The 16,574-nt window shown below is 37.0% G+C and overlaps 4 protein-coding genes across 5 annotated transcripts in view; 1 reads left to right on the forward strand and 3 right to left on the reverse strand.

Annotated features, from left to right (window-relative positions):
* Positions 1-2,892, reverse strand: part of LOC103505552 (whirlin) — an 11,963-nt gene extending 9,071 nt beyond the window's left edge. The window contains exons 1-2 of one of the 2 annotated variants that reach the window (XM_026820944.1): positions 2,718-2,892; positions 1,397-1,945 (exon numbers count right to left, since the gene is read on the reverse strand). In XM_026820944.1, coding sequence (XP_026676745.1) covers positions 1,397-1,910 — 514 coding nt within the window. In that variant the 5' untranslated portion in view covers positions 1,911-1,945; positions 2,718-2,892. Of the gene's footprint in view, positions 1-793; positions 1,946-2,717 lie in introns of both variants that reach the window. The other variant, XM_008469895.3, reaches the window with a different exon arrangement.
* A 304-nt stretch (positions 2,893-3,196) lies between these two features.
* Positions 3,197-5,388, forward strand: LOC103505563 (TGF-beta-activated kinase 1 and MAP3K7-binding protein 1). The gene is made up of 2 exons (XM_008469906.2): positions 3,197-4,071; positions 4,670-5,388. Exons 1-2 carry the CDS (start codon positions 3,353-3,355, stop codon positions 5,322-5,324), a joined length of 1,374 nt encoding a protein of 457 aa, XP_008468128.1. The 5' UTR covers positions 3,197-3,352; the 3' UTR covers positions 5,325-5,388.
* An 899-nt stretch (positions 5,389-6,287) lies between these two features.
* On the reverse strand, positions 6,288-8,503 carry LOC103505819 (dynactin subunit 4). Its single transcript, XM_026820854.1, has 4 exons — positions 8,470-8,503; positions 8,073-8,327; positions 7,499-8,013; positions 6,288-7,436 (listed from the first exon to the last, which is right to left on the reverse strand). The coding sequence occupies exons 1-4, from the start codon at positions 8,501-8,503 to the stop codon at positions 7,089-7,091; spliced, it is 1,152 nt and encodes a 383-aa protein (XP_026676655.1). The 3' UTR covers positions 6,288-7,088.
* Positions 8,484-16,574, reverse strand: part of LOC103505828 (DNA repair protein complementing XP-C cells homolog) — a 52,548-nt gene continuing 44,457 nt past the window's right edge. Inside the window, exon 8 of the mRNA XM_026820935.1 lies at positions 8,484-8,735. Coding sequence (XP_026676736.1) covers positions 8,600-8,735 — 136 coding nt within the window. The 3' untranslated portion in view covers positions 8,484-8,599. The remainder of the gene's footprint in view (positions 8,736-16,574) is intronic.

Below are 16,574 nucleotides of genomic sequence, written 5' to 3' on the forward strand. Positions count from 1 at the left end.
ATTATTTTTAAGGTTTTTCTTAGGGTCTTTAAAAATACTAAAAAAAAAAAAAAAAAAAAAAATAGGTAGGTAAATAAATAAAAATATAAGAGGTTCATCTTTATGAACCTCAATCATTCAATACTTGAGCTCATAAAGTAAAAAAAAAAATAATAAATAAATAAAAAATCGTCCTTATGTGAGAATAAAATGTACGTGGGTAGTTCATGGAAAATTAATTTCGAAATAAGTTTAATACCGATTTTTAATCAAGTCTATTTTGATACTATCAAGCCAGGTTTTTTAACCCGAAAGGGATCGGCGCGAACGACACGTAAGTTTTAAAGCGCCTAATTGAAAAAAAGCCAAGTTTTCTGTCATTAAGTATAGCTAATCTAACAGTACCTTCTTACTATTAGGTATACTACAGGTGTTTACTTACCTGGTGGAGAATCCACCAACACTTGGGATACAGTTTGACTCAGCTCATCACCAAACCTTACACAGGCTGGCTTGTTATTACTTAGGAACTTGAACTTGGAAGGAACTTTAGGTTCGTTAGGATTCGGGTATTCTCGTAGAGTGACCACAGGAGGAGGTGCTGGCTTCACAGCAGTGGCTTCAGGTTTATTTTTCTCATCTTGGAAGCCGCTAGGTGGAGGGAAGTAGACAGGAGGAGGTTTGGCGGGGGCGGGGGCAGCACTGAAAGACTTGAAGCTAGCCATGTCTACTTTGTTGTTGTTGGTGTGTGAAGTGACACTCATAGTGTCATAGTCTGGAGTGGGACAAGATGGAGGAGAGTCACTGCATTTATCTTTCTCCTCTTGACTCCCAGGGAACATTTTGTTATGTGCTTCCTTCACTTCTTTCATGAGTGTTTGTAGTTTCAGATGATAGGATGAGTCTTCCTCTATATTATTCTTGGTAGTTTCCACTTTGACAAATTCTTTGCCTGAATTCAATCGTTCCGAGCGTCGTTTGATTTCTTCACTGATAGCACTAGATAGACTAGCACCACCCCCGCCGTTGTGGAGGGTTCTGGGTTCAGCTCTTGCCTGAGTCACATCTTCCAAACTATTAGAACGTCCATTTCCAACAGACTCTTCTTTGACAACAGAGAGTCGTTTGAATTGTACAAGTGTAGGTTCATCCTGATTATCACCATTCAGACTACTTGTAGAACTATTATAACCTGAGCTTCCTCCAGGAAACAAGTCTAGACCAACTCCTCGATGTACTAGGAGCTCTAGGAGACAACTGGATTTCATCACAGAAACAGCATGCTCGAATGTGACATCAGGAGAAAACTTGACACCATTACAAGCAAGGATCTGATCACCGCACTTCAACCCAGCATCCTTAGCAACACAGGCATCCTTTGTAAATTGAACAAAGATCCCTGGTTTCCACTGGGGACCTTTACAAATACCACACCCTAGTTTACCATGGGGTGGAACTTCCAGAGTGATTGGAACAACAGGGAACCTTTCATTTTGATTTAAATTTGATTTATTTGTGTCTACAAATTTCCAAGTGACACTTTTATCACGCTCTTTTGTTGGAATCATACCAACAGATCGAACTTTAAGTGATATTATATTCTGGGAGTGTATCAGTTGAAGCACTTCTGAATGAGTAGCATCCTCAATAGGGAACCCATTGATACGGATAATTTGATCTCCTATGAGGAGACCACTACGTTCTGCTTCACTCTTGGGTTCTACATTGGAGACAAACACCCCCGTAGTGTGCTCTCGGCCACCTCTTATGGAGAAGCCCAGAGTTCCATTGAACATAACATTAGACTTGTGTAGTGTAACAAGCCGTATATTGTTACGTGAGTTACTATTACCATTGGTACTTATACTACCATTTCCTGTAGAGTCAGAATTATCTGTGTCACCATAACTATCAGAAGTTGTCAATGCCATTTTCTTAACTGGAGTGATCAGCCCTAATTAAATGTCTGAAAGAAAAAGAAAGAGAGCACATTAAATCAGTAACAGTGGTTACTCACATCTCACATCAGATGAGAGGGTAAAAAAAATAAATAAAAAATAAATCCAGGATATTTGTTAAGGCAGTCTCTACTTGATCCCTTGTGTGTCGCATCCATTTTAGTTTAGGACTATTGCACTAAAATCCAGGATATTGTTTGAAGACTATTATTCTTTAAATGTATCGGGACTCAGAAAGTAAAATAACATAAAAAAAGTTTATGTAAAGTAAACTGTAACAACAGAGATTACAGTCAAAGACAAAGAGAGTCAAAGTTGAAAAATCAAAAAGAGAAGGGAGACATGATAGGAGAAAGCAAGTTGTTCCAAGAACCATCAACATTCAACAGTTTCAAATAAAGTTCACTATGGCTGGGAGTCAAACCTGTAGTCTAGCACTTACAAGGCAGGCTTTCTACTTTCTAAGCTTACTAGGTGGGCTCAATCTTTGATTAATCTGAATTTCATGATAATTTTATTGCACTTGATACATCCTGACATAACTGTACTTACACTATTCACATGTCCGTGTAACCAGTTTGATGGGTTGAATTGAAATCCTCTATTTCAGGTACCTCCATCAGGTTACTGTGACACAGAGGTGTTATTCCCTCTTATTTTAAAAGACGAAAATAGCTATGGCAAATTGACGGGCTGAGCTTTTCATTTCACAACTAGATTGATAAATGGTTTACCCCAGATTACCATTCTAAAGTGGGGCACTAGGTACTGCAGACTTACCTCTTGAAGAATTTGACTTGTGGGATCTTCCAAAGGTAAGGGGCACCATAAAGTTCATTTCTGGCCTTTGAAATTTGTGGAAAGAACTCAGGCTCAGGAAAACTGGAAACTGTCTGGAAAATGGATAAAAATAATCAAAAATTCAGGATGAGCTTTTTGATAAAATTGTTTTTGTTTACAAAATAGGAAATAGAAAAAAATGACGTCATAACCAAATAAGCCAACTTTTGAAAGAAAAGTGGTCCTTGCACAAAAAAAAAAATCAGGTATTTCCGAGAGATTAGCTTGAAATCATGAATTTAAATGAATTAGTAGGTACCTATATGAAATTTAATCACCCCATTGAATTAAAATTCAAGTGGAAATGTAGATAAATATTTTTTTTCTTTTTATAATATTTTATTTTTGAGGACTGAGTATGTTGTCGGCATTGCAATAAAACCTGGCGCGAAAATTTAAAATTTGATAAATTGATTTTTGGTTTTGGAGTTTTTCCCCAATTCCCCAGACTTTTTCTGGGTTTCCCAACAAATTTTCCTACTTCCTTATAAACTTACAATTCTTACAAAGTGTTTCTTGTGTTATCTGACAGTGATTATTGATTAACCTCTCTGATGTGTGTTTCCTTTTAAAATATGCCAACAACATTAGAATACAGGGAGCTCCAGCCTTCCAAAAGCTGGACTGATGATTTGCCTGTCTGTAAGCTGTCAGGAATTGGCTACTGTACAAATCAGATCTATCGTGAGAATGGACAGAGAATAGAGGAACATCCATTTGAAGATTGCAGTTTCCATTGCAAGTATGACAATGATACATTCCTCTATGTAATATTTGATGGCAATGATGGAAAAGATATGGCTACTTTTGCTCTTCAAAGGATTGCTGCAGAAATTCTATTGGGACAACTAGTGAATAAAACAAATGATGAAGAGATCAAAGATATAATCAGACAAGCATTCCTTGCTGTGGAGGACTCTTACTTGGAGTCTATAGATGACAAAATTGCAGAGAGAACACAAGTTCAACTTGAAATTCCAGAACACAATACAACATTTGAAGCTTATCAGCAGTATCCACATCTAGTGAACAAACTTACTCAGCTAAACAGTGACTTATCTTGTGGTGCTAGTGCTGTGCTAGCCCTCATTCATGTAAATAAACTGTATATTGCTAATGTTGGTGATTGCCGAGCTCTACTGTGTAAAACAGATTCCAACAATGTTCTCAGAGTGGTTCAGTTGACAGTTGATCATAATCTTGACAATGAAGATGAAATCCTCAGGCTCTCACAGCTGGGTGTTAAAATAGAAAAGGGGAAATGTTCTAAATTAGGAAATGTTGGAGTCACTAGGTGTCTAGGTAATTACTTAGTTAAGGGAGGATATACTTAGGTGTAATCTTTACTCTATCAATAGGAACTTCAAACTTAGAAGGCAAAAAGAGAAAAAAATATAAGTCCTACCGAGATGATTCATGTTACCTGGTGAAACAGCTCTGTTCTGTCTTCTATCAAACTCAACAATCAATGAGGGTCAACAACAAGATGGTAAAAAAGATCAATATTTCCAAGTTGAATACTCAAGTACCTACTCACTTTCTCTTTAATAAACAGAAGCTAAGAAACTTCTTCTGATGAATAAGAACCAAAAAGAAACTACTACGTAGATACACAAGTTTTAATTCAAGCATGAAAAGTTACATTTGCATAAATCCATAATCATAATTACATCCCTACTTACATCTTCAGAATAGCAGCTGGCAGGCTGACCTGGCTGACACTGATGGAAAATGTTAAGTGTGGGCAGCTGACAGTGGCGTAGCGTCCATATAAGGCGTGTATGGCGGCCATACACTCGAAATTTCACTCAAATACCCTTAAATATTGACTTTAAATACGTTAAAATAGAAAAGGGGAAATGTTCTAAATTAGGAAATGTTGGAGTCACTAGGTGTCTAGGTAATTACTTAGTTAAGGGAGGATATAAAGAGTTTGAAGAAATGGCTGATGCTATAGTAGAACCCATCATCTCAGAACCAGAAATATGCGGTGGAATACCTATCAATGAATCTTGTCGGTTCCTTATGCTCATGTCAAAAGGACTGTATAAATCATTAGAAGAAGCCACAGGAACAGAGCAAGTGAATAAGGACTTGGCTCAGATGGCAGTGGAGCAGTTTAGAATACAATCAACTTTGACAAGTGTGGCTCAGGCAGTTATTGACAAAGTATCACGTATCCATCATGATGTAGCAATGAGTCATGGAGATATTACATCCAGAGAGGACATTACACTCATTATCCGAAATTTCAACTTTCCACTACCTAATAGTATATCAGCACCTGGAACTGGTGTCAGGTTTAATTTGAACAAAACAGCATTTGTAGAAAACCCAAACCAATCAGATTTTGAATTAACATTGAGTGAATCTATAAAGACAGATAATAGTGAATCTACAACTACAAGTAGTACAGCAAGTGAACCAGGCTACAGTGCACAGCAAGATGGATTGATAAAACCTTATGTAGATTTCTCAGAGTACTACAAGAACATTGAATTGGCTAAGAAAAATGGTACTTTGCCTGAAGGCTTGGATTTTGATTAGACTCCAGTATTTTTCTTTAGGTACCTAGGCAATTATTTATTTTTCTTAGATGGTTATGGTGCACATTCTTGTAGATAAAGAACTGTGATAGAATTAATTGACCGAACAAAGTGAAGGTCTATGTTTTAACTCAACCATTTTGCATTTGGTTTAGATGTTTGTTTGTGTGTTTATTTGTTCCGCTATAAAACAAAGTGAAGGTCTATGTTTTAACTCAACCATTTTGCATTTGGTTTAGATCAGGCATGTCAAACTGGCGGCCCGCGGGCCGCATGCGGCCCGCCTGGTCAAATTGTGCGGCCCGCTGCGAGCCACAAGGGTATAGACCGAACAAAGTGAAGGTCTATGTTTTAACTCAACCATTTTGCATTTGGTTTAGATGTTTGTTTGTGTGTTTATTTGTTCCGCTATAACTCGCAATTGCCTGGTCCAATTTTGATGAACTTTGAAATTTTGAGTTCCTTGAATCAAGACACGTTGATCCTTGAAATTTGGTGTCCCAGGTCCAATTTTGGTCTCAAACTTTTGAAGATGGCAATAGATAAATTACCACATTTATGACCCTTGTATACCCTTGTGTTTTTTCTAAAAAGAAGAAAAAAAAAAAACATTTTTTTTTTTTTTTTTAAAAACCCCCAATTTTTGGACCAACATTTATGTTGAACAAATCATTAAGGAATCCATTGCCGACAATGAACATGGAGTCACCATCAATAACCGAGTGGTAAACAACTTGAGGTACGCTGATGATTTGGTATTGTTATCATCCGATAGGAATGGTTTAAAAACACTCCTAAAGAAGTTACATGATGCCTCCACAAAATAAAATAAGAAAATTAATGTGAAGAAATCGAAATACATGAGAATGAGCAAAAAAGTCCAATAGGTGACTCATTCATAACTCATAAAGTCATAAAGCATTGTATTCTTTCTACAAAAAATATTCCTCAATTCTTGGTAAAAAAAAAAGGTCAACCATTCTTTAAATCTTTTGAGTGATTGTAAATAAAACCTGTTCTCTGTTCTAATATAATACAAGTGAATATGTAGCACTCATTCGTACCTTCTTCTCAGCTTGGGCAAAAGAATCTGAGTGAGGTCTACAGTTCACAGAACTACTAGTTAATTTGGTTTGGAAAAAAAATGATGTCTGAAGACATTTTTCTTTGAAATGGTGTTTGGTAGCTTTGTAAGTAGTTCTTTAGATAGTCACCTTAATGGATAAAAGTAACTTTGTGTCTAAGTAGGCTAAAATGGATAAAAGGCTTTGGAAACAGTAGGTATTTATGTGTATGGGATTTATGTGTTGAAAATTAAAAGGAATATTGCTGGTATCTTTTCTCTTTAATTAATTAATAATTATTATTTTTATTTATGTGAAATTTTTTACTATATTACAGAGCTTATTGAAATAAATAAATAATTATAATATTGTGTGACAATATAAATTAGTAGAACTTTTGATGGTTATGTGAGCATGTAATACTATTTTACAGCAGCAGGTCAATAAATAAGCTTACTTATTGGAAAACAAAAATAGTCTTATGTTTAGAATTTACCTAGATCTAAAACTAATATTACTTGAAACAAAGTAAAAGAAAAAAAGAATAAGTAATGAAAATGTGCTCATGAATCTCATGACCTTAAAGAGGGTATGACATTGTGAGTCCATCTCTCATCCCTAGGACCATTATCCCGAGGGCACGAGTTACATTTTTTTTGTATCCCATCCTAAGATTTTTTTAAATGGATATCATAGCATAATTACTCAGGGTCAGATACAACACCAATATCAATAAACATCTTAACATCAATGGGGATAATCTGAGGAGCCTGCTTATTCTCTAGTGTAGAGCTCAATGTATTGGTATAGGTGAAGTTTAACAAGAACCCCACCTTGACCATACTACCAGGTGCAAGATCACTCTTTGGAGTGACATGCATTCTTACTCCCACTTTATTGCATTTCCTCCACAAAACAACATTAGGGTCATCATTATAGTTTTGATTATCTGTGAGATCATCACAATCTGCAGCATCATCACGAGGTGGCAGTACTAGTTCACATTTAGGAAGTTCTACACTACCAGTGGTTCTCATTCGTTGTATCCTTGCTTCCTCCATCACAATGGTAGACTTGTGAAGAGAAATATCATTAAGAAGGATTTCTTTCTCGCTTCCTCCATCACAATGGTAGACTTGTGAAGAGAAATATCATTAAGAAGGATTTCTTTCTTGAGCGTTTTGTAATAGCTCAAATCTTCCTCACTATTCTCTTCAGAGAGTTGTCTAAACTTGATAGTAGTTGATTCTTTGAATTGATTACAGATTTTGAAAGTTATTTCACTGCATTGACCTCTGATCAGAGGTGTGTATGACAAAATTCTGATTTCAGGAATACAGAAGTATCCTGACAGTTGTATTTTGAATTTAATACTGGTAGGATTGTACTCGGGTTTGCAAACATTGTGTTCACATTCCCGACATCTCTGTGATTGCTTCACCATGAGACGCTTGTGATAAGGCATTAACTGTGACACATGGTCAGGTTGTAAATCTGGTACATTGAACCGTTGTTCCAGGCTAGGAATACTGAGAAGATCTATCTCCTTGGTTATGAAATCATCGGACAAAGTTTCAATTTTATCAGTAGGGACACTTGGTTCAACAGTTATCTTGTTGCTAGGGTCTGTGAGAATGAGATTTTTCTTTTTGAGCAATTCCACCGAATTTTATCAGTAGGGACACTTGGTTCAACAGTTATCTTGTTGCTAGGGTCTGTGAGAATGAGATTTTTCTTTTTGAGCAATTCCACCTTTTGTTTCCTAACATTGGCAGAAAATCCAAACTGATCTTCAAGCAAATGAGTTGGCTTGCTCAAATACTTAATGTATTTCTGATCAATGTTAATGTTTGACTTCTCCAAGGATCCAATAGATTTGTAATAATCCAGTAGTGTGTTAAGTCGAGTGGTGTGAGGATTACTTCTCTCTGGCCAACTGCCTGATGCAGTTTTCTGATCAGGAATATTGGAATCTCTAGATGTCCACCGACAGAAGAAACATGCTAGATAATATGCTCTATTGGATGGAGTGCTGTGTTTAGAAGGTGCTGGTTGTTGTGGTTGTGGTGTTGTTTCTCTCACTGTGTGAGAACGAACTGACAATGAATGCTGACATATTGGACATTCCAAACACAAATGGCAGGCTGTCTTCTTGAGTCGTACCTCACATGTTACATTGTCTAAACAGAAGGCACAATAAATGGAATCCACTTCATTGGAAACACAGTTTCCACACCTGATTACAAAGCAGTGACGACAGAAGTATGTCCTGCATACTGGTTTTAATGAACCACATGTACATGCTATGATGACCGCCTCCTGTTGAGCAAGGAATGCCATGATCAAGTCTGCAATAGAAAAATATTTATAATGTATTAGTAGGTGTAATCTTTACTCTGTCAATAGGAACTTCAAACTTAGAAGGCAAAAAGAGAAAAAAATATAAGTCCTACCGAGATGATTCATGTTACCTGGTGAAACAGCTCTGTTCTATCTTCTATCAAACTCAACAATCAATGAGGGTCAACAACAAGATGGTAAAAAAGATCAATATTTCCAAGTTGAATACTCAAGTACCTACTCACTTTCTCTTTAATAAACAGAAGCTAAGAAACTTCTTCTGATGAATAAGAACCAAAAAGAAACTACTACGTAGATACACAAGTTTTAATTCAAGCATGAAAAGTTACATTTGCATAAATCCATAATCATAATTACATCCCTACTTACATCTTCAGAATAGCAGCTGGCAGGCTGACCTGGCTGACACTGATGGAAAATGTTAAGTGTGGGCAGCTGACAGTGGCGTAGCGTCCATATAAGGCGTGTATGGCGGCCATACACTCGAAATTTCACTCAAATACCCTTAAATATTGACTTTAAATAATTAATGTATTTTTATTAGATGAATAAAAATTATTATCACTTAAAATTGTTAAAAATCCCTTAAAATCCCTAAATTCATTTTTATCCCAGTCAGACCTGAAAAATCCCTGAAAAGGGATAAAAATCCCACTGCGTCGGGATAAAATACAGTAAGAACACTATGCAGGGCACCTTACACCGCTACATGTATGAAAGGGTATTACTTACCCAACCACATCTATTTTGGTATGGAATTGGATGCGTGTTAAATAGTGAGAATGTAGGACGCCTTAGAACAAAGAACGTGTACTGACTATGATGCTCCTATGCTGAGATACTCTTTTGAATATGTGAATGTGAAGCATGTTTTGAATGTTTGGTAATATTTGGGGCGTAACATAAGCGGAACGGTATACAGTTAATACTCTGGTTGTCATTTGAGACTGAGGGCGGTCAGGGCGGCTTTGTTAGTCGCCCCGCCGCTCGCTCGGAAGAAGTGGCCGAGGTGGTCAGGCGGCTCGAGCTCAAGACCCATAGGTATAGGAGTGCTCGTCGTTCAAATCCCTCCAAACGTTTCTTTTTTTCCCATCAATTTTTTTTTTCATCCTATTTTTTTTTTTTCATTTCTTCATTTTGAGGCTTTTTAAAATCAGTTTAAATAGAAATAGAAGGAAGCCACTGGCAATAAATTAGCGGTAAACACTTCTTGTTCATAGATCTTTAGGCAAAGTGTAATACCAAAATTTGAGAACTCGAGAGTATCAGGGGAGAACATTTTGGCCGGCGGAAAAACCGGCCAGAAAACGGCCGAAATTTCGCCACTTTGTCAGTTTTTGGCTATAAACATCCTAAACCGTGCGTTCCATGCAATATCGTTATGGTATTTAAAGTACACATTTTTTTTTTTTTTTTTTTTTTTTATAGTTGAACAATTTTCCTAGTCAGGATTATCAGGCATACTAAGGCGAGTGTGGAACTGGGAAGGTAGGTAGGTACCTAGTTATACTTGTCTATGCCAATCCATGAAGAGCATGGATGATGGAAATTAGTACCCTACACGCCTTACACTTGAATTTAGACCACGCTACGCCACTGGCAGCTGAACAAGAAATTCAGCAATGGTGAGCAATAACTGACATTCCACAGGTTGTAGAAAACCTCAGGTTTTAGGTCCTGATTTTCAAAGAAAAGAAATGGGGAAAAAAGCAACAAGAAAGAAAATTAGAAAAATCTAATTTTTCCCTACTTTCAAAAGTTTCAAATCACAAATTTACAAAATGTCCATTTTGAAAAATTTCTAAATTTGAATTTTACCGCGCTCAAGGCTGGCAGTTTAAATTCAAAGCACATAGAACCCTCCTACCGGGCGAGGTATGTGCGTTAAGTGTACCATAGACGGTTGATTTTTTTGTATGAAAAATTGGTAGATATTCGTAGCTCGTATAAGCTTTTAGGGCTGTTTGGCGCTAAACCTAACCCTCAGAGTGGGCTTTTTGTGTAAAGAAACAGATGATTTCTTTATTTCGGGACTGACTCCCTGACCCCTGGTTATCCCGCACTGACTTATTGGCAGATACTCCGCACATAGCTTGGTGTGATTCGTATAAGCTTTTAGGGCTGTTTGGCCCTAAACCTACGCCTCACAGTGGGTTTTTTGTGTAAAGAGACAGGTGATTTCTTTATTTCGGGACTGACTCCCTGACCCCTGGTTATCCCGCACTGACTTATTGGCAGATACTCCGCACATAGCTTGGTGTGACTCATGACGTTCTCTTAGCACTCTCTCAATCTGCCTACGCGTTTTTCCTCCATTTTCTTCGTAATATTCACAGAGTCTTCTTATTTTTTCTCCTCTCCACATATTCTAAATTTGGCCCCAAGCTGAAGTGGGAAAGATTAGGTTACGTGGTGATTTTTATCTCGACGTCTTTCCAGAGAGGCTAATGCAGTGTTCCCCGCAGTCTTGTGGAGATTTATGAGCTGCGATATGCTGAACGGTTCAGAAAATTTGGACGGCCTAAGCCTACAAGAGCCAAGAGATTGGTCGGATATTCATTTCCCCAAAACATTGATTTTCTACCGATAAAAATTGAGAGCTTCAACAGGGGAAAGAAAATGTGTGACCACACAAATCGTATAGTTTTTCCATATAGTTTTTCAACGCTGCTGCAAGGAATCGAACCTGAACCTCCCGAGCCCTGGACATTGAGGCAGACTGATGGAAAATGTTAAGTAATGTGGGCAGCTGAACAAGAAATTCAGCAATGGTGAGCAATAACTGACATTCCACAGGTTGTAGAAAACCTCAGGTTTTAGGTCCTGAATTTTCCAAGAAAAGAAATGGGAAAAAAAGCAACAAGAAAGAAAAATCTAATTTTTCCCTTCTTTCAAATCACAAAATGTCCATTTTGAAAATTTTCTAAATTTGAATTTTACCGCGCTCAAGGCTGGCAGTTTAAATTCAAAGCACTTAGAACCCTTCTACCGGGCGAGGTATGTGCGTTAAGTGTACCATAGACGGTTGATTTTTTTGTATGAAAAATTGGTAGATAGGTACTCGTAGCGTAAAGTTGGGTTCTCCACAAGCTCTAATAAGTAGGTAGGTAGGTACTAAAAAGTGTCAAAAATCAACCAACATGAAGTTAGTGACTTGCGCGAGGTAAACGAGGTTAGTTTTCGGTTTTCAGAGCTCTAATAAGTAGGTAGGTACTAAAAAGTGTCAAAAATCAACCAACATGAAGTTAGTGACTTGCGCGAGGTAAACGAGGTTAGTTTTCGGTTTTCAGGGCTCTAATAGTCTAATAAGTAGGTAGGTACTAAAAAGTGTCAAAAATCAAAAATCAACCAACATGAAGTTAGTGACTTGCGCGAGGTAAACGAGGTTAGTTTTCGGTTTTCAGACCTCAAACCTAATTTTTTACATATAGGCAAGCTGCCCCTTTTTTGAGTGAAAGAAATAGGCTCGTCTAGAACAGATAGGTATTACCTACTTATTCCTATTTCTATCTATGTAGGTAGCTACCTATAATAAGCTACCTTTTCAGGGCCGGAAAGTCGTTCCAATTTTCTTCACCCGTCACATATGGGCAAGCTGCCCCTTTTTTGAGTGAAAGAAATAGGCTCGTCTAGAACAGATAGGTATTAATTACCTACTTAATTATTCCTATTTCTATCTATGTAGGTAGCTACCTATAATAAGCTACCTTTTCAGGGCCGGAAAGTCGTTCCAATTTTCTTCACCCGTCAATCAATCTCCGGCCCTACGTGGGCCACATTATCAATGATTCTTTTTATTACTCCAACTCATCTGTCCCCTAATCCCCTTCCTTTACATATGTGTCTTTATTTTTATATCTTGAGAATTAATTTCTCCGATGACATCAAAGCTGTTTCATTGAGATTTGAGAGGTAATATTTGGGGCGTAACATAAGCGGAACGGTATACAGTTAATACTCTGGTTGTCATTTGAGACTGAGGGCGGTCAGGGCGGCTTTGTTAGTCGCCCCGCCGCTTGCTTGAAAAGAGTGCGAGTTTGAATCTCAGCTGAGACATTAAAAATTGGCTTAGTAAACTTAGTTGATAGCGCGTCTACCTTGTGGGCGCTAGGCCGTGGGTTCGATTCCCGCCCGAGGCGGATTTTATCCTGATAATGTTCGTTCTAAGAATGGCTAACTTTCTCCTATCCTGTCTCCCTTCTCTCTTCGATTTCGGAACGATAAGACCTTGGCAGATGCAGTTCCCTCTGTTTCCTCTAGAAAAAGGCGATGAAAATTAAATGAGTTAGTTGGTAGGTAATTCCAATGAATAGATAGATGTGACACGTATAGTCTTGCAACTCCTCCATTATACATATTAGTAAAGAGATGTTCAAGTCTGAATCTCAGTCCAATGGTTAACCAGAGAGTTAACTGTTTTATCTAAATCTGCAAACTAAAACAATGAGCTAACAAACGTTACCAAGGGGATTTTGGTTTTATATGTACTGATATTTGACACACCTCATTATTCAGTATGGTACCCTTGTTATCTACTTGGGAGTTTCGGCATTGTAGGTACAATTAAACCATTTAATACCACTTAGAAAACAGCCCTGCTATAAACGCCAAACTGTCAGACCAATGCACAAATGGCAAGAGCAGTTAATTCTTCAAAAAATACAACTGCAAACCATAATACCATATTTACCATACAGTTGGAACAAGAGAGGGGATCAATGCCAAACAGCGCTAGCGAGCATCACAACCCGAGTAGTGTGAGTTCGTATCTCGTGATTGCCACATAGTGAAAGTGAATTTATTTACGAGTTATAAAAACATCACCGCCCGTTAAGAAACGTCAGTGAAAAGTGCATAACCAAAAGTGCTTCTACAAATAGCTACTGCCTACCTACCTCCTCGGATGATAATGTTACACTACATTAGGTACCTAATTTGTAAAAATCATAGAACACTAAACTTCAAAAAACATCAGTAAACGAAATACTGCGATCCCTCCATACGTCAGAATCTTAATGTTAAGTAGGTACCGCTAGTCAGAAATATCAGTAATTTAATTGAAAATTGAAAGTATTACTAGAGAACGGCAATGAAAATAAATACCTCAATAATTTATAATACCGGAAAATATTAAGCGAAAAAATGACAATTTCTAATGCAAAATAAACAATTTGTAAGCCTGTAATACCTACTGATAAATAATTAATGAGCCATGTAATCAAAACCACCAAGTACCATATGGCCTACCCCCATGTAAGACATTTGAGAGTACGTACAAATTGGAGATGTATTCCGCGAAAAAAAAAAGTTTTGAGGTAAAAATAAATAAATGAAAACAGCAAAAGAAATGTATAACATGCATTCACCGAAGCAAATGTTGTCCTTTTCAATGCAGTGTTCCCCGCAGTCTTGTGGAGATTTATGAGCTGCGATATGCTGAACGGTTCAGAAGATTTGGACGGCCTAAGCCTACAAGAGCCAAGAGATTGGTCGGATATTCATTTCCCAAAAACATTGATTTTCTAACGATAAAAATTGAGAGCTTCAACAGGGGAAAGAAAATGTGTGACCCCACAAATCGTATAGTTTTTCCATATAGTTTTTCAACGCTGCTGCAAGGAATCGAACCTGAACCTCCCGAGCCCTGGACATTGAGGCAGTGAGGTTATGAAACAAGACAAGATGATTTCAAATTGAACTTTTTTTGTAGGCATCCTTGAATTCCTAAATGTGAACGCCCTGAAAGTTTAACCAGTCGTACGGACGTACGGCCTAAAAGTTTAGACTGTTTAGAGCTAGAAATGGTTTGGGACGGTTAAAAACTTCATCACATGTGGGGCAGTTCTAACGATTCGTTGGTTTGTGACATTTTTTATTTTTCATGTAGAGATTGTAGAGTAAAAAAAAAAAAAAAAAAAACCCCCCCCTTTCTCTTAGCTTTCTCTTACGGCAGTTATATCCAAGAAGATGACTGACCACAACTTTAAAGAATCTAAGAAAAGAAGATGAACAAAAAGAAACAAGGCTACACCACAATGTCAGTTCTAAGGATATAAATTGTTTTTTTAGGTACGTAGTATGAATATTTTCAAGACAAACAACTTTTATCAAGGCACTTGGTTGCAAATTCGAGGGTTACCCTACTACTCCATATCCTAAAGAACTACTCAAGCGACTTTGGAATGGTTGTCCTTAACCGAACGATTAAGAAAGATTTTTTTAATCATCTTCTCACGATCCAAATCAAAATTTGTAGTTAAAGGGCCGTCAGGATTCGTGTATAAAACAAAAATAATATGTCGAGTCATCCATCCCCACCACCGGGCAACATTTCGGCCGACTATGGAGAAGTTATAGAAGGCCACCAAGAAAACGAGACTCCGAGATCGAATCTTTTACCATTAGTTTTGTCCATTATTGTTAGTTCACTCGATTAGAGTTTTACTCTAAAATTTTTTATACTAAATCCGATACATTTTCGATTTTTTTTTCCTCTCTACAGGTAAGAAGACTTGGATGTTTTTTCGAATATTTTTCGACACTTTTTTTTAACCAGTTTTTGTTTTTCTTCAAACTTCTGCAAGAGTTTAAATCAAGTTTTATTTATTTAATCGAATAAGAGCTTTTGAATAAACCGTGATTTAAAAGAAATTGTTTGCTAGCTTTCAGTTTTTTTGGTGGTAAGTTTGCGATGGTGTTTTCGATGATCTATCAACCCACGCAGTTTGAATTTTGAAGCCTTTGCACACTTTACAGTATTTGCCCACATAAACTTTGAAATCGACCTCCTCATGGAAGAAATTTGTCTTGTGATATAGAAAATTAAAACAAATGATCATTCGAAAAGGCCGAAACTTATAATCAATATAGTGAAAAATGTCAAGACCTATTTTAAGTTGTGTCTTTTCAAAGTGTGATTTTCATTAGAATTAACTAACGGTTGCTAATTAGGTATTGGTTTTTATTCTACGCATCTCATTGAAGTAGACATATTATCAAAACTTGACTTGGCGCACTGCCGATACTGTGCACCTAAATCAATTTGAGTGTCAATTTTAACATTTTTGTGACTTTGGATTGAAACCTCTTAAAAAAGTCGGTTTGGATATGATATAGTTGATCACATTAAAATCTTTAAATATAGGTAAATATGTAGGTCAAAGATAGAAAAGGAACAATGGATTTTGGAGTTGAAATAATCGAGGTTCTACTGTACTCACATAGGGACTATTTATAAAGGGCTTTCTATTTACATATAATATTATGAGCATATACGTACATATTTACGTATATGTATATTTTATATAGATTCATGGACAGTGGACATCCAGAATATTTATATTATTCTTAGATAATAATACTATTACTCCGATCATCCACCACTCTAGTGACACACCTCCAGATTTTTCTGCTGTTAAAAATAAAACAAGTTTTCATCGTTCCAAACTAATATCGTAGTAAAGTGTGTTAATGGTTTCTCCAAAAACCGCTTTAAGAATTGGAGATATTTCACACACATTGTTATGTGACCAATTGACCAACATAAAGTCAATAATAATGTTTATTTATGTATACTGCTCAAGAACAGAGTTAAATAGTACCCTTTTTCCATTTAGGCTCTTTAAAACCACGGGCAGTATTAGGTCGTTCGCGCCGAAAGAGTGCCTTTACCCTAGCAGAAAGTTACTGCAATTATTCTGGTAAAAATCTGAAACAATGTCGAGGATAAAATTCCATACCTCGGCTGGGATTGAACCTACACGCTCCTGGTTACCAGGAGAGAGTCTTCAATACTACACCTCCGGGGGCAAATTTGGTTTCCAATC

Source organism: Diaphorina citri, unplaced genomic scaffold, assembly GCF_000475195.1.
Source record: "Diaphorina citri unplaced genomic scaffold, Diaci psyllid genome assembly version 1.1 scaffold10, whole genome shotgun sequence".
NCBI classification, from domain to species: domain Eukaryota; kingdom Metazoa; phylum Arthropoda; class Insecta; order Hemiptera; family Psyllidae; genus Diaphorina; species Diaphorina citri.